At 40.9% G+C, this 25,802-nt stretch overlaps 1 protein-coding gene across 1 annotated transcript in view; it reads right to left on the reverse strand.

Annotated features, from left to right (window-relative positions):
- The window catches only part of LOC124550838 (F-box/LRR-repeat protein fbxl-1-like), a 107,808-nt gene that overhangs the window by 40,969 nt on the left and 41,037 nt on the right, over nt 1-25,802 (reverse strand). Inside the window, exon 3 of the mRNA XM_047125564.1 lies at nt 5,980-6,287. Coding sequence (XP_046981520.1) covers nt 5,980-6,287 — 308 coding nt within the window. The remainder of the gene's footprint in view (nt 1-5,979; nt 6,288-25,802) is intronic.

The raw sequence follows: 25,802 nt of genomic DNA on the forward strand, positions 1-25,802 counted from the left end.
ACCATTTTAACCTGCCAGGAAGTTGCAAGATCAGAATAATTACAGCATGCACAGAGGCATTAACAATCATTCTTCCTGCACTCTGTACAAGAGTGGAACAGGAAGAAACCCTAATAACAGGTACAGTGGGAGGTACCCTCTGCCAAGCACCTCACAGTGATTAGTGAAATCTTGATTAGATGTAGATGTAGATGTACGTTAGTGATGCTAAAAGTGCTGGGCACTATCTGGATTCTGACTGCCTCTGAACTGAGAATTTAAATTCAAAACGGTTGTGTGTGTGTGTGCGCAAACTACTGCAAGACCGCCTTACATTGATTTCGAGTCTGGACAATGGCTAGATTGCAGAGATGAAATTAGCTTCCACACTGCCACAGAGAGGAGAGGGACAGATATAGAAGAGATAAAAGGTTTCACACTTTATGCAACACCATCCATAACTTATCAAGCACCTCTCGTCAAGCTTGTAGTCGACACTGGAATGTATGTGCCAGCCAGCTAACTAATGGGCTGCTTCAAGTACAGACTACACAAACCTGCAAAGCTCAGATCCAGCAAAAATGTCTATTGGCACAGCTTTACCTTTCTTAGTAGATATGACACAGCTGATGAGGTAAGCTCTGTTGCCTCATCTCTGAGACAACTACATGCTCTCATTAATACAAGGGTTGCCCAGAAAATAATGCAAAGCATTTTATTTTTTCAGCCAGAAACAATGCTACAAATGCAAAACATTACATACGTATTATTTGAAGTCTCCCGAGAGAGTGTGCCAAGTTTCAGTCACTTCCGACGGATAGCGTAGCTTCGGGACAGTTTCAGAATGGCGTCTGTAGGTGACAGACGTTACGAGTGATGTGCCGTCATCGAATGACTCGCTGCAGGAAAAGAAATTGTGGGGAATACTCAAAAACTCTTGTCCAGAGTTTAAGGAGCACCTGCTGTTGACAGAAGTACAGTCAGTTGTTGGACACTGAGGGTGAAGTGACACGAAGGCAGTTCGGCAGAGCTCCACGATTTTCAGCGGTCGGGGAGACCGTTGACAGCTCTCGCACCTGACCTAGCCCCCTCGCACTTCCACTTGTTTGGGCCATTAAAGGATGCAATTCGTGGAAGACATTTTGAGGGCAATGAGGAGACGATTCAGACAGTGAAGCACTGGCTCTGGCCCCAGAACAAGGATCGGTACCGACAGGGCACACACGCCCTCATCTCGTGCCGGAGGAAGGCTGTAGAACAGGATGGAGATTACATAGAAAAATAGGGTGTGTAGATTAAGGAAAGGCAAACCTACGTTTCTAGTATTTGTAGACTTACAGAAAGCTTTTGACAATGTTGACTGGAATACTCTCTTTCAAATTCTGAAGGTGGCAGGGGTAAAATATAGGGAGTGAAAGGCTATTTACAATTTGTATAGAAACCAAATGGCAGTTATAAGAGTTGAGAGGCATGAAAGGGAAGCAGTGGGTGGGAAGGGAGTGAGACAGGGTTGTAGCCTCTCCCCGATTTTATTCAATCTGTATATTGAGCAAGCAGTGAAGGAAACAAAAGAAAAATTCGGAGTAGGTATTAAAATCCATGGAGAAGAAATAAAACGTTTGAGGTTCGCCGATGACATTGTAATTCTGTGAGAGACAGCAAGGGACTTGGAAGAGCAGTTGAACGGAATGGACAGTGTCTTGAAAGGAGGATATAAGATGAACATCAACAAAAGTAAAACGAGGATAATGGAATGTAGTTGAATTAAGTTGTGTGATGCTGAGGGAATTAGATTAGGAACTGAGACACTTAAAGTAGTAAAGGAGTTTTGTTATTTGGGGAGCAAAATAACTGATGATGGTCGAAGTACAGGGGATATAAAATGTAGACTGGCAATGGTAAGGAAAGCATTTCTCAAGAAGAGAAATTTGTTAACATCGAGTATAGATTTAAGTGTCAGGAAGTCGTTTCTGAAAGTATTCGTATGGAGTGTAGCCATGTATAGAAGTGAAACATGGACGATAACTAGTTTGGACAAGAAGAGAATAGAAGCTTTCGAAATGTGGTGCTACAGAAGAATGCTGAAGATTAGATGGGTAGATCACATAACTGATGAGGAGGTATTGAATAGGATTGGGGAGAAGAGAAATTTGTGGCACAACTTGACCAGAAGAAGGGATCGGTTGGTAGGACATGTTCTGAGGCATCAAGGGATCACCAATTTAGTATTGGAGGGAAGCGTGGAGGGTAAAAATCGTAGAGGGAGACCAAGAGATGAATACACTAAGCAGATTCAGAAGGATGTAGGCTGCAGTAGGTACTGGGAGATGAAGAAGCTCGCACAGGATAGAGTAGCATGGAGAGCTGCATCAAACCAGTCTCAGGACTGAAGACCACAACAACAGCAACAGATGAAACACAATTATTTTGTGTGTGTAATTCTCATTACGTTCAATAAAGAGTTGTTGAAGAAAAAAAAATGTGGTGCATTACTTTCTGGGCAACCCTTGTAAGTCGACGTGGGAGGAATCGTGCAATAGAAGGCAGGACCCGACCTAAAAATAGTACAAATCAATGTAGTCCAACCAGTTTTATTCCAAATACCTTAGTATGGGGGTATGCTGGAATGGTAGAGTGGTGATTCTGAAGCTTAACGATGTTGCTTACTTAGCCTCATAATTGTGTGACACACTACTGATCCTCGTGTTAGCACATTGACGAGATATCTCTGAGGAAGATGGAGGTGAAAAATTGGCTCAGTCAGTCACCCAACACTCCCTATTCCAGTGCTGTCACCCTATCAGGGGCCAGGCCTTCTGTGAAAGCAGCCACGCCATTTACCAGCTCTGTTGCAACCACTCCACAGCTTTTCATATCAGTACGACTACCAGCCAGCTGTCCACCGGGAGGAACGGCCACTGCCAAACTGTGGCCGACAGTGAAGTGGACCGCCCTGGGGCACGGCGTGCAGCTGAACATAATTTGCTCGATTTCGACGCCTGCATCGTTACCTGGGGCATCTGGGTCCTCCCATTCACTACCAGCCTTTCCGAACTGTGCTCCTGTAACTATCCCAAACTCAACCTACAGTAACATACTGTTCCTGCACTCTGTATCCGACAGTTTCCACTCCCCTACATTCTGTTATCTCCTCTCCATTCCCATCTCCCACCCTCCTTGTTTGCTATTCTCTGCCATTACACCTGCCCACGTTTCCTCGCTCCTCTCCTCGTTTGCTCCTTGTTTTCGCTACCTACCTGTCCCACGACCTCCTAACGCCGCACTCGTCAGCATTTGAGTCCCCACTCACTCCGCTAGGCAGCGTTCGTCTCTCTCTGCACTCGTACACTACCGCCCCTTCCACTTCCTTGCCCCTCCAGATTGTCGCTCGTATCCCACATCGCAGTCGCATTCCGGCCCGAGAAACTGAAGTCGGTGGTCGTGTCTGCGTGAGGTATGCTTTCTTGTACGTACGAATGGCACGTGTCTCTCTTTTACTGATGATGGCTGTGGCTGAAAGCTTTATATAAATGTCTTTAAACTGTGCTCGTCTGTAACTTAATATGTCTTCTTTACGGTAAGTAGCAATCTGTCTTTTCCTACATTGTCGATATTCCTACCCGGAGTTTCCATTACAACAAATCTTCTCGAGAGAGAAAAGCTCGTATCCAAAAATCGATAGGGATCTAGATATCACCATTCCGGTGAAACTCGGCTCGTCCTCTTCTCACACGATGTCCTGCAAACTGTAAATCGAGGGCAACAGGCAGACTGCAAATTCCTAGATCTGCAGGAAGCATTCGACACGGTGCCAAACAGCAGACCGTTAATGAAGGTTTGAGCTCGTAGAATAGGTTCTCAGATAAGTAAGCGTCTCTAAGAGTGTTTACGTAATAGAAAAGTTAGTTAGTTCATTTCGTGTTCCACGGATCATTTTTGCACGATAAATCGTAATCGTCAAACGAGTCTTATTTGATGTTCGCACTGCAAATTAATTTGTAAATATGGCTATATGCTGAACATTTATAAGTTTTTTTTATTATGTATTAAATATACAGATGTGAGTTAGTAATTCTTACTCACAACATTTTACATGTTACAATAATGGAAATTCTTGTACAGAACAGGAGTTGTCAAGTAGAAAGTTTTTTAATTTGTTTTCAAATTTTACTTGGGTGCCTGTCAGACATTTTATGTCCTTGTGTAAGTGATCAAAAATGTTAGTTGCAGCACTGTGCACCCCTTTTTGTGCAAAAGACAACCTTAATGTGGAGTGATGAATGTCATTTCTCCTTCTCCTATTGTAATTTTGTACATCATTGCTCCTTTCGAACTGTAGTGGATTATTTACAACAAACTTCATGAGGGGATAAATACACTGGGAAGCAGTAGTCAGAACTCCTTAAACAGATGTCTACAAGTTGATCACAGGTGAGCAACACATATTATTCTTACAGCCCTTTTTGAGTTATGAAGACTTTCTTTTTTAAAGATGAGTTATCCCAGAAAATTATTTCATATGACGTTATAGAATTAAAATATACAAAATGTCAGCTTACTGTTTTGTCTTTCCGTGGGATTTTCAATGTTTCTAAGCGCAAATGTGGGTGAACTAAGTTGTTTCAGGAATTCCAAAATTTGTTTTTTCCAATTTAAATCCTCATCAATGAGGACAGTGAATGTTCCTCACAGAGAAAGTAACCATCAGGATTTCCCCAGGGAAGTGTGCTAGGACCACTCTTGTCCTCTGTACATCTATATACACAAATGACCAGACAGATAGGGTGAACAGCAACAATTTTCTGACAATCTCAGTCGGTCCGTTCCAATTAGGGGACATCGGCTAGTATGTACTTTTCAATGTCAATAAACCTTACCGACAGCTGTACACTTTAAGATATTTTATTTTATTTTGAAAGCAACCAGTTTCGGCAATTCGTGTTCGTGTTGCCATCTTCAGGCCCCGTACGCTATACAATAAGTTCTGCATGGTTCACAGAAGAGTTTCTGTGAAGTCTGGAAGGTAGGAGACGAGGTAATGGCAGAACTGAGGCTGTGAGGATGGCTCATGAGTCATGCTCGGGTAGCTCAGACGGTAGAGCACTTGCCCGAGTTCGTGTCTCTGTCTGGCACACAGTTTTAATCTGCCAGGAAGTTTCATACAATAAGTTCATTGACACTGAAAATTTTCTGATGCTGTAGTTTATGGAAAGTGTCATCTTTGAGTGATTGTAGGAAGATTCAGGACGTCTTAGACAGAGTTTCTATTTTATGAGATGGATGGCAGCTTGCTCTAAATGTGGGGAAATGTAAGTTAATAAAAATGACTACGAAAAACAATTCTGTAATGTCTGAATACAGTATTAGTGGTGTGTGACCTGACAGAACATCTAGGCATAATGTAGCAAAGTGATAGGAAATGGAATGAGTGTGTAAAGAGAAGGCAAGTGGTTGACTTTAGTTTTTTGGGAGAATTTTATGGAAATTTAGCTTAGCTATAAAGAAGTCTGCAAATAGAATACTTGTGTTTTGAATGCTGCTCAAGTGTTTGGAATCCGTACCAGATTGGATTAAAGGAATACATGCAATTATTTCAGATTTGAAATCTGTTACAGGTTTGATCAACGCGTATTGCAGAAATACTCTGAGAACTGAAATCCGAATGCCTGTAGGGAAGAAAATATCATTTTTGTGAAGCACTATTGAGAATATTTAGATAACTGGCATTTGTGACAGACTGCAGAATGATTCTACAGCAAGCGACATACGTATCACATAATGACCACAAAGGTAAGGTAAGAGAAATCGGCACTGGTACAGAGGAGAACAGATAGCCACTTTTCAGCTTGCTCCATTTACAAGTGTAGCAGGAAAGATAGTGACTAGAGGTGGTAAAAGGTATCCTCCGCCACGCACCGTACACTGGCTCTTGGAGTATTTTACGTCTGTGTGAATTTAGGTGACGTACCAGAACGCGGAGAAAGATGCCGACAGGCTCACCTCTTCCCCGCCATGGTCCAGCGCACGGTGGCAGAAGTGAGTGTGTCCCTCTTGGCCTTCACGAAGTACTCGACGTCCTCCAGCGGGTGGTAGTCACAGCTGAGGTTTATCTCCCGCAACTTCGAGCAGGTGTCTGCCAGGAAGCGCAGCAGCACGGGCCCCGCACCTCTCCGATTCTCGAACACTTCCAGGCTCTGCAAGTGTTCCAGGCGCGACACCAACTCCGCGTACTGTCGGTCGGCCAGTAAGTTGTTGGCGATTATCAGCTTCTCTATCTTCGGACACTTCTCAAATATGTACTTCAGGAGCTGCAGGGAGAACAAATTGCAGTGTATTTGTTAGTACATCAGTATTTTCCATAGATTACATCTCATTATGGGATGTAACTATTCATTTACTATTGTCATATTTCATACACTGAAACCAACCTTCTCAATACCAGTATTGCTATTAATATTCTCTACGAATTTATACAGCTGCATTCTTGTTAATGTGAAAATGAGTGTAAGAACACCATCTACATCCACACTCAGCAAACCGCAGTGAAGTTGGAGCATGCCGGGACATGTATCATGTATTAGTGCCACTTAAAGTTCATGTCACAACTGGATGAACCGGTTTTGAAACATTTCCTCACCCAGTAGATAGTGCGCAGTGTTCTCGACCTACCTTGCTTTGCTTATTCAATATTGTCTTCCCGGTAGCTGCGTCTGTCTCACCTAAATCACACTGAAATTAAGAAGCCAGGATCCTAGGTTAAGTTTTCCAAAATCAAAAGTCAAGATCGTATTCACTGTTGAACATTTATGTCAACCACAGTGCGATTTATTTGTTATCACTCGCAAACACAATATTCATGTGACCAGGCCTCTTACACTTAATTGTCAAGTTAATATATCATACTTTATAATTTCCCAGGGTTAAAATGATCCTTTCTAATTGGTTTTGAAGTTAACTATAGTGTTTTATTACTTAAATAACATGAGTGAGCTGTATCAATTTAAATACAGGGAACTAACTAATGCATCCGCCGTGGGAATTCCCGACTTATAACCATGGCACCTCTTGAACAATAATTTTTACATATTCAAATTTACTTAATTCTTAATTAATGCACTTACAAAGTTGAGACTGGAGTCATTTTACGAAGAAAATATAGGTAGCAAAAGTATCAAAACAGATCTCGGAATTATACAGTAGTTTGGTCCCAATTGGCACTTTAAGTCATACAGGCTGCAGATTTCAAGTCTTAATATCTATTTAATTAATAGACTTTAGGTTAATTTAAACACTTTGCTGGAATCAGTAAAATTTAGGCTTTCTTTTGGATGCAGTCTTCTAGCTGAATTCGATCTATTAGCTCACTCGAATTTTATTTAATATGTATTGCACAATATATGTCATTGTTCATAACTGTTAATATGATGCATTTCCAATAAAACTAATTAGCTCATTACTTTCAGAATGGACATTAGAATGTACTGAAATAATAGATTTTACAAGGGGAATTTTATTTAAACTATTTCTGAATTCTGTACGATGAGGCTGAACGTCACAGAATCTGTAGTCGGAATCTGAGTAGTGAAAATGAAAAAAAATACAAGTTCATTGCTTAACTAAGTTACTAAAGCAGTGTAAAACCAAACAGGATATCAGTGGGCAACCCTGCTTCATTACAAAGTGAGTGGAAGAGGGGATGACCCACTGTGTCATCTATTAGGGTTTCTTTCCATTCCGTTCATGTACGGAGCAGAGGAAGAATGATTGTTTGAATGCCCCTCTGCATGCTGTAAATAACCTACTCTTGTTCTCACAATCCTTATGTGAGCAATATATATAAGGGGATGTAGTATATTTATAGAATTATCATTACAAGCATGTTCTTGAAGCTTTTAACAGGCTTTCTCAAGATATATGTAAACTATACGAGTTGGTCGACGTTCAGAAGCAGTCGGAAATTACCACGACTACTGACAAACGATTGACAGCTGCTGCGAATTGGTGTGTCGGAAGAACTCCCGAGAGTCGTGTACCTGTGATACCTCTACCAGAGGTACCTCTTCTCCTGTGGATCCTGCCTCCTCTGCAGAAAGTACAGGATCTGTCATTACCTGTCCAACTGACTTAGCGTGGCTTGTACAGGGCGGACGGTGACCGAGGAGGACTCAGACTGTCGTACCAATCCCCCTAACCGACAAGTTCGAAGTGCCGTCTTTCACTGAAACTGAGCCAGTGGGACCCACTATACCTGTTGTGGGGAAACCTGTTTTGTCCAGTGTCGGGAGGAAGCAAACGCAAAAGGGTAGGGGTCAATTAATCGTCAGCACTTTGAATGTACGGTGAATGGTGGTACCCCTCAGGGAAATGGCAGCAAGGGACGGGAAAGAACATCAGGTGCACTCAGTGCCTGGGGGGGGGCCTCATTCAACATGTTGAACGGGCTGTTCCAGGAGTCATTGAAAGAATAAGTTGCAGCCAACTACAGACTGTGGCACACATTGGAACAAATGATGTCTGTCGTCTGGGCTCTGAAATCATTCTTGTGTCATTCCGACAACTGGCAGAGAAGGTTGAGAGGACCAGCATTGTGCGTGGAGTTTCAATGAAGCTCACAATTTGCAGCATTGTCCCCGGAAGTGATGGTGGCCCTTTGGTTATGAGTAGAGTGGAAGGACTGAACCAGAGAATTCAAAAGTTGTGTGACAAACTAGGCTAAAACTTCCTGGACTTGCACCATAGGGTTGAGAACTTTAGGGACTCCCTAAGTAGGTCAGGCATGCACTACACATCAGAGGTAACTCACTGTGTGTGGGATTCACACAAGGGTTTCTCAGGTTAGGCGACTCTCCATCCAATCCAGATAACAATAGATGTAGGAAACCCAGAAGTATCAGTGTAAGATCGAAAGAAATGTCTCCCACAGGTGAGAGTATTGAAATCCTAATGGTTAACTGTACAATACAAGAAGAATGGGCAGCTTTGAGAGATGAAATAGTGGAGGCAGCAGAGGATCAAGTAGGTAAAAATATGAGGGCTAGCAGAAATCCTTGGGTAACTCAGCAGTTATTGAATTTAACTGATGAAAGAAGAAAATATAAAAATGCCATAAATGAAGCAGGCAAAAAGAAATACGAACATCTCAAAAATGAGATCGACAGGGAGGGCAAAATGCTTATACAGGGATGGCTAGAGGTCAACTGTAAAGATGAGCGCAGATGGAAAACCAGCCCTAAGCAAAGAAGGAAATGCAGAAAGGTGGAAGGAGTATATTGAGGGTCTATACAAGGGTAATGTACTTGAGGGTAATATTATGGAAATGCAAGATGACGTAGATGAAAATGAAATGGGAGATATGATACGGCTGAAGAATTTGACAGAGCATTGAAAGACCTAAGTCAAAACAAGGCCTGGGAAGTAGACAACACTCCACAACACTCAGCCATGTGAGAGCCTGTCATGGCAAAACTCTTCCATCTGGTGAGAAAGATGTACGAGACAGGTGAAATACCCTTAGACTTCAAGAAGAATACAATAATTTCAATCCCAAAGAAAGCAGGTGTTGATAGATGTGAAAATTACCAAACTATCGGTTTAATACGTCACGGTTGCAAAATACTAACACGAATTTTTTGCAGACGAATGGAAGAACTGGTAGAAGCCGAGTCACCGAAGATCAATTTGGATTCTGTAGAAATGTTGAAAAATGTGAGGCAATACTGGCCCTACAACTTGGAAGATGGGTTAAGGAAAGGCAAACCTATGTTTCTAGCATTTGTAAACTCAGAAAAAGCTTTTGACAATGTTGACTGGAATAATCTTGTTCAAATACTGAAGGTAGCAGGTGTTATTTACAGGGAGCGTAAAACTATTTACAACTTGTACAGAAACCAGATTGCAATTATAAGAGTCAAAGGGCATGAAAGGGAAGCAGCAGTTGAGAAGGGAGTGAGACAGGGTTGTAGCCTATCCCTGATATTATTCAATCTGTATATTGAGCAAGCAGTAAAGGAAACAAAAGAAAATTTGGAGAAAGAATTAAAATTTATGGAGAAGAAATAAAACCTTTGAGGTTTGCCGATGACATTGTAATTCTCTCGAAGACAGCAAAGGACCTGGAAGAGCAGCTGAACAGAATGGACAATGTCTTGAAAGAAGGAAATGAGATTAATGTTGTAAGGGATCTGTGATCCCACGAACACAGATACTAGTATCCGACGCCCAGGTCAATAGTAGACAGGAGTCGATTGTCGAGCGCTGCAGGAGGCAGTGAGAGGAGTGTCGAGTGAGTGGCAGTACTGAGAAGATGGGCAAGAAGGGTGGTAGAGCCGAGTATGGTGTCAATGGCGGATGTGCCGAATGAGGAGTAAATTGTAAATTCACGGAAGTGTAACAAATGAGCGCGTCCCCATTATCGTTGTGGGGTTGACCCTCATCAATACCGATTTGTGAGTGATATAAAACCGAAAGTGACAAGTGCCGAATTTTGTGTTTCGCATGAACCGCGTCTGCCAGTAACGACCGTCGATTGCAGTGAGGATTGTTGTGAATGTTAACCATCATCATTGTGTGTGACAAAGTACTTAAAAATCAGCAACCAATAACAGATATAACCGTAATTAAGCGTGTAAGGCGAAGGTAGCCACTGCCTCAGAATTTGCACGCAGGTTGCAGACTGAGCTGTCTATTTGTAGCATCGTACCCAGGGTCGATCGTGGTCCTCCGGTTTGGAGCAGAGTGGAAGATCTAAACCAGAGGCTCAGACGACTCTGTGGCAGTATCGGATGCAAATTTCACGACCTCCGCTATCGGGTGCAGAATTTTAAGGTTCCCATTAATAGGTCAGGCGTGCACTAAAGTGCGCGTCATTTACAACGGCGGGCAAGTTTAGGTTCTTTCTGCACATCTGACGTCACAAAACACAGTCAGCCGATGAACAGAGAATGACGTTGCCAGAACTCGACTGCAGTGCAGAGCACGGACGAGTGTCTTAAGTTTTAGAAACGTTCAGTCATAAATAAAGTAATCAAACAAAAGCAAAGTCTTGATAGCAGACTTTTTTTTATAGAAAGTTTGGAAAAAGCATTCTTTATACCAACTGCTTCATATTCTATTAATTAATTAAGCCAAACAAGCAATAAGCCTCCTAATTCAGGTGATAGCAAGGAAAGGTGTTTGTATCATTCTCACGAACCGCTTTTTTGCAATAAAGAAAAGCGGTAATTGTTTATTTCCTATTGTACTTAGATGAAACATGAGCAATTCGTAGTCATACCAACAGTGTTTGTCGGTATTTTGCTTGGTATTTTTAATTAATTAAGCCAAACAAGCAATAAGCCTCCTAATTCAGGTGATAGCAAGGAAAGGTGTTTGTATCATTCTCACGAACCGCTTTTTTGCAATAAAGAAAAGCGGTAATTGTTTATTTCCTATTATACTTAGATGAAACGTGAGCAATTCGTAGTCATACCAACAGTGTTTGTCGGTATTTTGCTAGATATTTTAGAGTACTCCAGGACTTTTGTTAAACGGAATGCGGGGAGCACGTCTCTTAGCAGCGAAAGGGTTAGTGCGGCCGTGGTGGCTTTACTTCATAAACTGCGCGCTCCCGCCTAAACGTAAGTTGGCGCTGCCTCTCTTGGCGTGTACGTCGTTTGCAACTGGCAACGCAGCAATCTCCCGCATCTGGGCGGGCATGCGCAAGCCGCCAAGATAAAAGAATTGAACTATAAATGCAGGATGCGGCTACTAGAGTAGTGGAGTACGTGTGGTGTGCACACGGAGCTGTTTCAGGTTAGAGAACTCCTCCCTTGGGAGCAAAGATGATTTGCATGTCAAATCAACCACAGCAACCACGGAGATTCTTGGTCCTCGCAGATCAGAGATAGAAAGATTAATATGATTTTAGTAAACTGCAGGAGCATCCCAGGAAAGGTCCAAGAATTAGTATCGCTTACTGAAGGTGGCATTGCACAGTTAGTATTGCGAACAGAAAGCTGGTTGAAACCAGACATCAGTGACAATGAAATCCTAAGTTCAGACTGGAATGTTTATCCTAGGGATAGGTTAGTCGCCAATGGTGGCAGCGTGCATATTGCAGTAAAAAATTTGATAATATCTAGTGAGGTTACCACGGACTCCGAATGTGAATTAATCTGGGTGAAATTGAGTGTCAAATAACGGTCAACAATGGTTATCCAATGCTTTCATAGACCACCTGGGTCAGGATCTGTAGTTGTAGAATGCTTCGGACAGAACTTGCACAATATCATTAGTAATTTTCCTGATTGTGCCGCTGTAATAGGGGGTGACTTCCACTTGCCAGGTATAGATTGGAAGTGTTATGCCATCAAAAGTGGTGCCAGAGACAGAGAATCATGAGCCATTGTCCTGGAAGTCTTGCCCTAAAATTACTTTGAGTAGATAGTTAGAGAACCAACTTGAGAGGATAACGTTTTAGACCTCCTGGCAACAAACATACCTGAACTTATAAAATCAGTTAACGCAGAGAAAGGTATCAGTAATCACAAGGCTGTGACAGAATCTATGATGACGGGTCCTACAAGGAATGTTAAGAAAGGTAGGAAGACATATTTGCTCAGCAAGGGTGACAGGATATAAATTTCAGAATATCTCAGCAGTTAGTATCAAATATTCGGTGATGAGGACAAAGATGTGGAGAACAAATGGAAAAAATTCAAAGGCATCGTTCAATATGCCCTACACAAGTATGTTATGAGTAATGTTTTAAGAGATGGAAAAGATCCACCATGGTGTAATAATCATGTTAGAAAAGCACTACATAAACAAAGAGCACTTCAACTCAGATTCAAGAGAAGTAAAAACCTAGGTGACAAACAAAAGCTGAACAAAGCGAAAATGAGTGTAAGGAGAGCAATGAGAGAAGCGTTCAATGATTTTGAAAGTAAGACATTGTCAACAAATCTGAGAAAAAACCCTAAGAGAGGCTGTGTCGCCTGGCCACCAAGAGCTGTTACACAATGATTTGAATCACGGATCCAGTTATATGGCTCCCTCCGTGTATAGCAATTTTACGACTATGACGTGTGGGGCCTGAAGATGGCATCAATGTAATGCCGAAACTGATAGCACATAGAATTTCATAAAATAAAATAAATTTCTACAATACATACGGCTGTTGGTAAATTATCGCATCAGGAAGTTCATGCCAGCGTCCATAATGGATCAACGAAGACTACGAGATTTTGGTTGTATGTAAAATCAGTAAGTGGGTCAAAATCATTTATTCATTCTCTTGGTGACCACACTGGCACCAAAATGGAAGATAACAAAGAGAAGGCCAAAATACTGAATTCGGTCTTCTGAAGTTGCTTCACCGTGGACTTTCAATCATCGTACGACCATCGAAGTGGCAGATATTGAGATAACTGATCACGGAACTGAAAAGCAGCTACAATAGCTTAATAGTGGAAAGGTTTGAGACCCAGATGAGATACCTATAAGATTCTATAAAGATTATGCAAAAGAACTTGCTCCCCTTCTAGCAGTAATTTATTGCAGATCGCTTGAGCAATGAAAAATACCTAACAACTGGAAAAAAGGCAGGTCATTCCCGTTTTTAAGAAAGGCCGTAAGACAGATCCACACAGTTAAAGACGTATATCATTGATGTCAATCTGTTGTAGAATTATGGAACATGTTTTATGCTCAAGAATTATGACATTTTTGGAAAATGAACATCTCCTTTATAAAAATCAACATGGATTCCACAAATAGGAATCCTGTGAAACTCAGCCCACTCTATTCCTCCATGAGATCCACAGCACTGTGGACAATGGTGCTCAGGTTGACGCCATGTTCCTTGATTTCAGTAAGGCATTTGACACCGTCCCTCATTGCCATTTAATGAAAAAAATATGTGGTTACGGAGTATCACAGCAGACCTGCAATTGGATTCAAGACATTCTTGCAGACAGAACTCAACATGTTGCTCTTAATGGAACTAAATCGACAGGTGTAAAGGTAATATTCGGAGTACCACAGGGAAGTGTGATAGGACCGTTGCTGTTAACAATATACATAAATGATTTAGAAGAAAGCATCGGATGCTCTTTAAGGCTATTCGCAGATGACACAGTTGTCTATACCAAAGTAGCAACATCAGAAGATAATAAGAATTTGCAGAACAACCTGTAGAGAATTGATGAATGGAACAGACTCTGGCAGTTGACCCTGAACATAAATAAATGTAACATATTGCGCATACATAGAAAAAGAAATCCACTACTGTACAGCTACACTATTGATGACAAACACATTGAGACAGTGTCTGCCATAAAATATCCAAGTGTGACTATCCAGAGTGACCTTAAGTGGAATGACCATATAAAACAGATACTGGGAAAAGCAGACACAAGACTCAGATTCATCGGAAGAATCTTAAGGAAATATAACTCATTCACAAAAGAAGTGGCTTATAAGGCATTTGTTCATCTGATTCTTGAGTATTGTTCATCTATCTGGGATCCCTATCAGGTAGAACTGGTAGAGAAGATAAAGAAGATCCAACAAAGAGCAGCACATTTCATCACGGGATCTTTTAGCTGGCGAGAGAGCATTACAGAGATGTTATACAAACTCCACTGGTAGATGTTACAACAGAGGCATTGTGCATCACGGAGAGATTTCCTATTGAAATTTCAGGACAGCACTTTTCAGGAGGAGTCCGACAACATATTACTTCGCCCCGACATACATCCCGTGTATTAACCACGAGGAGAAAATTCAAGAAATTAGAGCCAATACAGAGACTTACCGACAATCAATCTTCCCACACACTATTCAGGAGTGGAACAGGGTTGCAGGGTCAAAAAGTGGTAGTGAAAGTACCCTCCACCACACATCATTAGGTGGCTTGCAGAGTATGATGTAGATGTAGATGAAAGGGTGAAATGCTTAACTCAATTTTCAAATGTTCCTTTACAAAGGAAAACCCAGGAGAATTGCTCCAATTTAATCCTCAAACCACTGGAAAGATTAATTAAATAAGTGTTAGTGTCAATGGTGCTGAGAAACAGCTGAAATTGTTAAAACTAAACAAAGCTCCAGGGCCCAATGGAGTTCCTGTCAGATTCTCTGCTGAATTTGCAGCCAAGTTAACCCCTCTCCTCACTACAATCTATCATAGATCCTCGAACAAAAAGCCGTGCCGAATTTTTGAAAAAATGGCACAGGTCACACTCATCTACAAGAAGCGTTGTAGAAGTGATGCACGGTTTTTTAAAAAATTGATCATGTGAAAATCCCAATTTGCACTTTTCTCACATGTCATACTGAAAGCTTTGGATCAAGGCAACCAGGTAGACGCAGTGTTTCTCGATTTCCAAAAAGCATTTGTCTTAGTACTGCAATGTCAAAAGTATGATCATATGGGTATCAAATGAAATTTGTGACTGGGTTGAGGACTTTTTGGTAGGGAGAGTGCAGCCTGTTATCTCGGATGGAGAGCCATCATCAGATGTAGAAGTAACTTTGGCTGTGCACCAGGGACCATTGCTGTTCATGTTGTATATTAATGACTTGTAGGCAATATGAATAGTAAAACCAGTCTTTTTGCAGATGATTCAGCTATCTATAATGAAGTACTAATTGAGAGAAACCGCATAAATATTCAGTCAGATCTTGATAAGATTTCAACATGATGCAGAGTATGGCAACTGGCTCTAAATGTTCAGAAATGTAAAATTTTGCACTTCACAAAATGAAAAAAATGTAGTAACCTATGACCAAAATACCAATGAGTCACTGCTGGAATCAGCCATCTCTACAACCAGGTGCTTGTATATGCTTTGTAGGTACATGAAATGGAATAATCACATAGGTTCAGTCATGGATAAAGCACGTAGTAGACTTCAGTTTATTGGTAGAATACTAGGGAAGTGCTATCAGTTTATAACAGAGATTGTTTACAAATCACTCGTGTGACCTATCCTAAAATATTGCTCCAGTGGGTAGGAGCCGTACCAGATAGGACTGACAGGGGATATTAATGTATACAGAGAAGGGGAACACTAATGGTCACAGGTTTTTTAATCTGTGGGAGACTGTCACAAAGATACTGAAGGAACTGAACCAGAAGACTCTTGGAGATAAATGTAAACTATCCCAACAAACTCTGTTAATGATCCCTCAAGAGCTGGCTTTAGATAATTACTCTAGGAATGTACTACAACTCCCTACGTATTGCTCACAGAGGTGGCGCGATGGTACGATTAGAATAATTACTGCACACACAGAGGCATTTAAACAATCATTCTTCCCATGCTCCATACACGAATGTCACAGGAAGAAACCCCAGTAACTGGTAAAACGGGACATACTCTCTGCCGTGTAGCTCACCGTGGTTTGCAGAGTATAGATGCAGATGTAGATGTAGATGAGTCTGTCAATTCAGTATCCGCAGTATATCTGTGACACTCTCTCACGGGTCAGACAAGCCTGTGATCATTTGGGCTGCCTTTCTTTCTATCCTCTGAATATTCCCTATCAGTCTTGTCTGGTATGGGTCTCACACACCTGAGCATTATTCTAGAATGGATTGCAGAAGTGTTTTGCAAGCAATCTCTTTTGTGCACTCATTCTATTTTCTTAGTGTTCTACCAATGAACCAAAGTCTGCCACCTGTTTACCTATGGCAAAGGCTACAAAACAGTTCAGTTCAATTTCCCTACAAATTCTTACATCCAGAGATTTGTATGAGTTGCCTAGTTTGATGCAGCTGTCTGCCTCTTCATCTCTGAATAACCACTCAGCCTACACTTGTTTGAATGTCTTTCCTTCTTTCCTGTAATTAAGTTCTGGTCTGCCTCTAAAATATGTAGACTTACTAACATTCCCTGCCCAAATGACATCAGGCAAACATTCATAATTTTATACTTCACAGCATTTACGTTAGCTTCATCTCAATACATTTGGCAGTGGCCCTGCCATAGTGGTAACATCTGTTCCCACCAGATTACCGAAGTTAAGCACTGTCGGGCCGGGCTAGCACTCGGACAGGTCACCATCCGATCTGCCGACCGCTGTCGGCAAACGGGGTGCACTCGGCCCTCGCGAGGCAAACTGAGGAGCTACTCGATCGAGAAGTGGCAGCTCCGGTCTCTTAAACGTACGTACGGCCGGGAGAGCAGTGTGCTGACCACGTCCCCCTCTGTATCCGGTGACACCTGTGGGCTGAGGACGGCACGGCAGCCGGTTGGTACTGTTGTGCCTTCACGGCCTGTTTGGGCGTAGTTTAGTTTAGTTTCTTTTCGATACATTTACTCAAATGTTTTCTCATTCTCCATTTCGTGTGGAGTTTACAATACTGACAGTGTGGTATCATCTTTCTCATCGGATGCAACACCAGGCACCACGATTTTTTAGCTGACAGTCAGCAAAGGTGAGAACACGGCAGCTGTGTAGTCAATAAAAAAAAGGTGACGGCTCTGTAACTGTACCGTGTAATTTATATTAAGAAAATGTTCAGTTATTGCCTATTGGCAGTAGAATTATTTTCCACCTGTTCATCATAGGAAATGATTTGTGAATGTATAATGTAGATTCATAGTGAGTAGTGAGAGGAATTATCACAATTATCACAATTCACAATATCACATTATCTGTAGTGAGAGGAATTATTCACAATTTAAAAAAAATTGCAACTGGGTATTTTTATTTATTTTGCACAGAGTTTGGGAAGTTATATGGAAAAGAAGCATTAAAGACCCATTTAGCCCAAATGGAAGATTGCAATTAGAAACTCAGAGAATGTAATAAGCCTTTTATTACAGCAATGAGTGGTAGTTGTCTTTGACTTAAAAATAAGAACAAATTATTTTACTAAATCCAAGAAAACTTATCTACTAATAGTTTTCTACACTGAGGTGGGTAAACAAAAGAAGGAAGTATTACAACAAAACTATTATATTATTGCGATGAAATGGAGATTTATTATGGTGTACAGAGTTTCCTCATATTCCTTCAAAGTCCGCTTCATATAGCAGGCACCAGTAACTGAAAAGTATTTTGAACTTCAGTCCAAGTAAAGCATTATAATCAAATATACTTCCCTTCACCACCAAATTAATTACTCCTCAATGCCGCAGATTGTGCTGTATCGAGCTACTCCTTCCTTTAGCCATATTGTGCCAGGGAGTTATTTTCCCCCAATTTATTTATTTATTTATTTATTATCGTCCCAATGATCACACTTGTGATATAGGATTTGTCAGGATACATTTCAACAACTATATAATATCTTAACAAAATGTTTTTCTATGCTGAATTCATATGAATCTATCTTATGTTTAATACAATATACAACTAATAAGTGTTTTTATAACATAATTTCTTATGTGCTTAACAGACCTATTCCTTGATGTTGTGATTTCATTTGTCACATTTATGATATCATATATTCTTATACAGTTGAGCAGAGCTATTCACTTATCCTGTAGTGACATTTGTCAAGCATGTGGTTCTTTATATTCTAATACAGTTGAGCCTAGAAATTCACTTACACTGTATCAACATTTGTCAAGCATGTGACTCTTTATAACAGTTTTAAATTTATCCTCATTTTCCAGCTCTTTGATATGTTTTGGTAGTGCATTAAAAAAGTTTGATGCCTTGATTACAAACATGTTTCTGACTTCGGGTCCTTGTTACAGCTTGTAAGGGGAGATCTTTACATTGCCGTGTATCGTAATTATGATAGTCTGTATTGGTTTTAATTTTGTCCTGATTTCTTTTGATCATCAACAGAAATTTCAGAATGTATAATTATGGAATTGTTAAAATTTTCAATGCTTTAAAAAGGGGCCTACAATGTGTTTGAGGTGGGCTCTGGCTCATTATCTGAATAGCGCATTTTTGCAATTTGAAAGTCTCATTTAGACGACAATTTATTTTTTCCCAGAATACTATCCCATAGGACACAATGGACTGAAAATAGCCAAAATATACTAATCTGGTACAGTCATTACTACAAACTCTTGAAATTATTCTAAGTACAAAACATGCTGAATTTAGTTTTAGTGCTAAGCTCACCAAATGGTCCTTCCAGTTTATCTTCTCATCACTGTGCATACCGAGGAATTTTGCACACTGTACTCAAGTTGTTTGTCCTCCATGGTGGCATTTAGGTCATCATGTTCACTTATTTTTCCATATTGCACATAATTAGTTTTTTTTTTTTTTTCATTCACTGTTAGCTTGTTTGCGCTAAACCATTTTTGTATATCTTGTAGGTCATGGTCCACAGCACTGTGCAATGACTGCTTCATATCACTAACTATTAAACTAGTATCATCAGCAAATAACACGATTCTAGCTTTTCTCTCTGACACCCAGATATCACTAATGTAAATGAGGAATAGCAAAGGGCCTAATACACTTCCTTGGGGTACTCCTACAGTGACCTCCCTTGGACCTGACCTTAGTTTAATTTTTTGGTTAATATTTGGTGCTGTAATTTCAACTACCTGCATCCTCTTTTCCAGATACGACTCAAACCACTTTTTTACCGGTCCTCTAATACCTATAGCTTCACGTTTTTCCAAAAGTATGCTGTGGTCAACAGTGTCAAAGGTTTTTGACAGATCTAGATTTAATCCAACTACACTTTTTCCCTCTCTCAATTTACTGATTATTTCTTTTGTGTATTCCAGTACAGCTGTTTCGGTACTTCTCCCAGCTTGAAAACTGTGCTCATTACTGTTTACCAGATTGTGGATATTAAGATTAAGGTTTTACAGATACAAATGAAATATAGAGTCACACATTGAGAAAGTTGGGAGAAGTGAGACATGTCTGTAGTTTTCTATTTTAAGCTTAATTCTCTTTTTCAACAGGGGGATGACTTTAGAAATTTTCAGTTTCTGTGGAAACACTCCCTCAGCCATTGACACGTTTGCTACGTGCACCAATGGTTTCGCTATTTGATTAGCTGTTTTCTTTGCTATTATTATTGACACCTCAACTACTCCAACTGACATCTTGGACTTGAGACTTTTAATCATTTTTAAAACTTCCTTTTCGTATGTTGGGACTGCCATCATACTGCTGGGTGCCTTGGGTGCTGCTCTCCTCATCTGCTCCCCAAAATTCCTGCTTAATGTCTGGGGTATATTTAAAAAGTAATTATTTATATAACTGGGCATGGCATATTTATCTAACATTTTATTCTCCTCATCTTTTAGAATAATTTCCTTATCTTTGATAGGTACCCCAGTTTCTTTTCTCACAATTTCCCATGCTATTTTAGTTTTATTTCTGGACTGTTTTATTTCCATGTCATTACTTATTAACTTTGCATTTGCAATTACTCTGCAGCATATTTTCCTATACGTTTTGACATATTCTATAAAATCAGTATCTGCACACTCCCTCAACTCTGAATTGAGTTTTTTCATTTTTTCACACGATTTATTAATGCCAAGAGTCATCCGAGAACCTGACTTTATGTGTCCATTAGACTTGATTCTGGTCAGTTTCTTTGGGAAACACATATCAAAGTTCATCAGATAATTCGATGAAAATACACTATATGCCTCATCTGTACTTGTTTGTTTCATAACATCTAACCAGTTTTTCTTTTCTAAAATACTTATGAACAGATGACAGCTGTCCACAGAGAAGTTTCTTTTGTAAATATTATTTATACCTTTATCATCGTTTGACCTTAAAGGGATTTCAATGGTGAGAGCATTGTCGTCAGACAATCCTAAATCTATGTTACCTCTATTTCACAGAGTACCTCTTTGTCAGTTACTCATCTAACCTTCAGCTTTCTTCTGTAGCACCATATTTCAAAAGGATCTGTTTTACTGTTGTCTGAATTGCTTATCAATCACGTCCCAATTACATACAAGTGTAGACTCCACACAAGTACTTTCAGGAAAGGTCTCTTAACATAAACGTAAACACCGCTCACAGATTAGGCCTCAGGCCTGTTCTGGCTGGCCAACTGCTGCCTAAAAGGCACTACGAGGAGCGGTCTACGACGGTGGAACGTGTGATCGGCATGCTGACAATTGCTCCAGCCATTGTAGCCACCAGATGAATCCTGATGATGCTGTTGCTTCTTAATTTGACCTCACAAGGGCTGAGTGAATACCGTACCATATCTCCCTATCTCAAAAGATATCTGAAGAGGTACCAGGAATTGAACCTGCGACCTCCACACTGAAGGCAGCAACATTAATCGTTTGGTTGCAGAGGTGGACTTTCTGACACTTAAGTTTGAATTTGATGTTAAAAGAGTCCTCTTTTTCAGAAATGCTTTTCTTGTTATTGATAACCTGGATTTTACATCCTCTCTAATTCAGCAATTATGTTATTTTGCTACTCAGATAACATAACTCCTCTACTACTTTTAGTGTCCAATTTCCCAATCTAATTCTCTCGCCACAGCCCGTTTTAATTCGACTATATTCTGCTACCCTGTCTTGCTTTTGTCGACGTTCGTCTAATATCCTCCTTTCGAGACATTATCCGTTCTGTTCACCTACTCTTCCGAGCCCTCTCCCGACACTAACAGAAATTACAGAGTCATCAGGAAACCTCAAGCTTTTAATTTCTTCTTCCTGAACTTTAATTCCATTTTCAAATTTATTCCCAGTTTCCTTTACTGCTCGCTCAGTGAACAGACTGAACAACACCTGGTTTAGGCTACAACCCCATCTTCCTCGCTTTGCAGCACTGCTTCCCTTTCGTCGGATCCGCACGTGGCGGGTGTCATGGAATAGCGGGTACTTAGACAGAGAGCAGATACGATTAGAAGTATGCACAATCACAGTGGCACTGCTGTTTACGTAAATTCGTACAGCATGTCCAAGAGATTCCATTAGACAGAGCCTAATCATTATAAATGATCAAAATACAGAAATGCCACTATAACCTTCACTCATAGACTACTAGTTGGCTCATTGCAGTGTCTTCTTATCCAGTTCAGCAGTGGTGCTACATACGTGTACGACCAGAGATGTGGCTTCAAGACGGCAGCGTATGCGTTCTGCCTGGCACGGTATCGATACTGTACAGCACTGCAACTTTCGTGCCCTTAAACTCTTACATCTGCAGTCTACTTTCTGTACGTGCCATAAATATCCTTTCACTCCCCGTATTTTATGCCAGCTAACTTCAGGGGCAGTATTGCCCTGTGTGTTTCTACATTTCTCTGGAACCCAAACTGACCTTCCTCGAGGCCAGCTTCTACTAGTTTTCCCGTACCTCTGTAGGCGTGATGGCGTGTCAATAAATAAGTTGCAAAACAGGCTAGAGGCAATAAAAATCGAAGTAACTTCCTGAAATTTGTTTCACTTTGCTACATATTCACACTGTACATTCAGACACTTATCCCACCTTTTTACAAGCCTTCAATAACTGGCAGCAAAGAAGTCTTCCGAGGGTAAGTTGGCACCGTAGGGCAACTGTTCAAAGCATTCCCAATTAAATATTGGTAACAGGTCCCGTATTTGTCTTTCTGTACGAGGGCAGGCACTGTCATCTAGAGGAATCACTACATTTGTGGTGAATGGTGTGTCAAGAGTTCCCACACACTGGTGCAGTATGACACGGCATTCGGTGCCTCACCATGAGGACGGAATTTCACCAGTACAGCCCTCACGTGTCCCAAAACATGGTGAGCAGAATCTTACAGGCTGACGGAATGGCCTTCAGTGTTTTTATTGTCGAGGAGGTAGAATGCTTCCGTTCCATGGATGGTCATTTGGTCTCTGGTTGAAAGTGGTGAACCCAAAACTTGACCCCTCCAACAATTTGTGCCACTAAATCCTCTCCTTCCCTCCTTCCTTCCCCAGAGTATCGAATGAGGTGCTGTTGAGAAAAGCCCATTATATTCATTTTGTGCTCCTCAGTCACCATGCTAGGCAACCACTGTGCACAAACTTTATGAAACTTCAGCTGCTCACCCATTATAGTGTAAGCTGTTTGACACGAACAGCCTACAGCACGTGCTACGTCACTGATCGCCACATACCACTCGTTACGAATTATCTGCTCCACACACTGCTTCTCGGTTTCAGTTGCAACCACTGCAGGACAGCAAGCATGCTCCCAATCTCTGACGCTTTGCCTTCCCTTTATAAACTCCTGATCCGAGTGAACACAGATTTCTGTGATAAACAGTTGTCAACATACACGGGACCCATTTCACGATACACTTCCCCTGTGAACAGCCCTTCCACCCACAAGAAATGCACGACCACATACTATTCTACTCGTGTACACTTCCCTGCAGCCTCTAAATGTGTACACATGCCACTATCTGCTGGCAAAGTATGTATGCACGATTTAAACACAGTATAAGGTAAACTGATATTTGTGACTTATTCATTGACTTGTCCTCACGGTGTCAGTATTTTGCAACAATGGTTTAGTAAACCGTTGGTCCAGTAGAATACACACCTGTAAGTACAGCAACTGCCTTCTCTGGAATTGGAATCGTGACACCCTCCTTGAACTCGGAGAGTATTTTGCCTGTTTCATACACCTTACGAGGTCTGTTCAAATAATTCTAGAACTTTGTCCAAAAAATTTGTCTATGCTTACCTTCTATTTCTACACGCTCTCTTTCGAAATACTCTCCACCACAATTGATAACACCGCTCGCAATGTCGTTTCTACATGTGGAAGCAGTCCTGGTACGCCTCTAGACGGATTACGCAAAACGCTGTTTTAAAATCTTCTTTTACGTCGTCTATCATTGCAGATCTTCGTCCTTTCAAAAGGGATTTCAACTTCGAAAATAAAAAAAGTCCACAGAGGCCAGGTCTGGAGAGTACGGAGCATCAGGCAGCACAGTGATTTCATTTTTTGTGCTACAGTCGTGCAGCAACAGGGAGAGATGTGTGGACGCGTTATCGCGAAGCGAGAGCCGTGAACTGTCTCGCCACTCTTCAGGCTGTTTCCTTCTCACATTTTATTGGGCTTCGTAACACGTCCCAATCCTACCATTGGTTAACAGTTTGTCCCTGTGGAACAAATTCGTGATGAAGATGAACTAATCATTCAAAGTCAAAGAAAACTGTCTGCGTCGCTTTGATATTTGATCTGACCTGATGAGCTAGTTTTGGTGTCGGAGAATCCTTCCTGATCCATTGTGAAGATTGAACCTGAGTCTCAACATCATAACTGTAGACCCACATCTCATCACCCGTTATGATACTCTTAAGGACCATCTCATTCTCATTTGTGCGATGCGATAGCCCTTCACAGGTTGCACGGCGACGATCTTTCTGGTCTCAACTCACGAGCTGTGGGACGAATTTGCTGGCAACACATAGCACTCCAATATGCTGTGTCAAGATTTCATGACATGGTCCAATTGAAATGTTACATTCTTCCGAAATCTCTCGGACAGTCAGTCTGTGACTGGATCGCACAATTTTGTCGATGTTACCGACACGAGTGTCGGTGGTAGACGTCGGAGGGTGTCCCGAATGAGGGTCATCTCTAACTTCTGTTCAGCCATTTTTAAACTGTGTCAGCCATTTGTAACACAGAGTACGACTTAATCACTCATCACCGTAGGCTTCCTGCATCGTTTGGAGTGTCTCTGCAGATTTTCTTGAGTTTCGTGCACAATTTAATGCAGATGCATTGCTCCTCTAGCTCTTCCATCTCGAAATTCACAAACTGTGCAACACAACATTCTATTAAATGCAGCACTCAACAATAACTAACAGAAATACAACAATGAAACACATTAAACACAAGCATATGCGGATGCCAACCACATTTCACTCTAAATTACAAATGTTCTGGAATATTTTGAACAGACCTTGTACACACACAATGGAATAGTTCTGTCATGGCTGACTCTCCCAAGGATCTCAATAATTCTGAGGGAATGTCATTTTCTCCAGGGGCCTTATTTCAACCTTCAGTGCTCCAACAAATGCTTCTCGCACAATAAGATCCCCCATCTCATTTTCATTTACGTCATCATCCCTTTGCTTTCAAGTTGATTTCCATTGTAAAGTCCTTCTACACACTCCTTCCACCGTTCAGCTTTCTATTCTTTGTGTAGTACTGGCGAGCCACTTGAGCTCTTTATATTTGTACAGCTGTTTCTCTTTTCTCCGAAAGTCATTTTAATGCTCCTCTACATGGCATCTATCTTTCCCCACAGTAATGCGTGCTCCTGTAGCATTGCATTCATCCATTAGCCATTCCTGCTTAGCAATTTTGCACTTTCTGTACAACTGACACACACACACACACACACACACACACACTCACACACACACACACACACACACACACTAAGAACCACAAGGGCCTCAAGCAAACCATCATCAAACCGAATATCAGAGAAGCCAGTGAGATAGCTTTTCGTGACTGTTCATACATACAATGTGGATCTAGAGCACAGACAAACGTGACACAGCCTAAGATTGATGGATGTCAGAAGCATAAATAAATGCTACAGTCTCAATCAATGATGATACGCTTTGGCCTCTTATGGTTCTCAGTGGCTCATATAATTTATGGTTGTATAATTTTATCAAGCAGTGTAATATAATTAACACAAATTTCCTTATGTCTCTCAGTAATTCACATACATTTGTAAATTGATTAAACATGTCCTATTTTTTATGTGTAATTTATGCAGTATACTCCTGATTACATGTTCACATGCAAAATTAAATAATTAAATACAAGTACATTCTAAATTATTGAAAATTAGATAAAAATTAAAGAATTTTTTAAATTAAGGAACTTAGTACTGTAGAGCAGTACAGGTCATTGTCCTAGGAAGTATTATTATTGATGCTGAA

The sequence above is a fragment of the Schistocerca americana genome, chromosome 9, assembly GCF_021461395.2.
Source record: "Schistocerca americana isolate TAMUIC-IGC-003095 chromosome 9, iqSchAmer2.1, whole genome shotgun sequence".
In the NCBI taxonomy this organism is placed as follows: domain Eukaryota; kingdom Metazoa; phylum Arthropoda; class Insecta; order Orthoptera; family Acrididae; genus Schistocerca; species Schistocerca americana.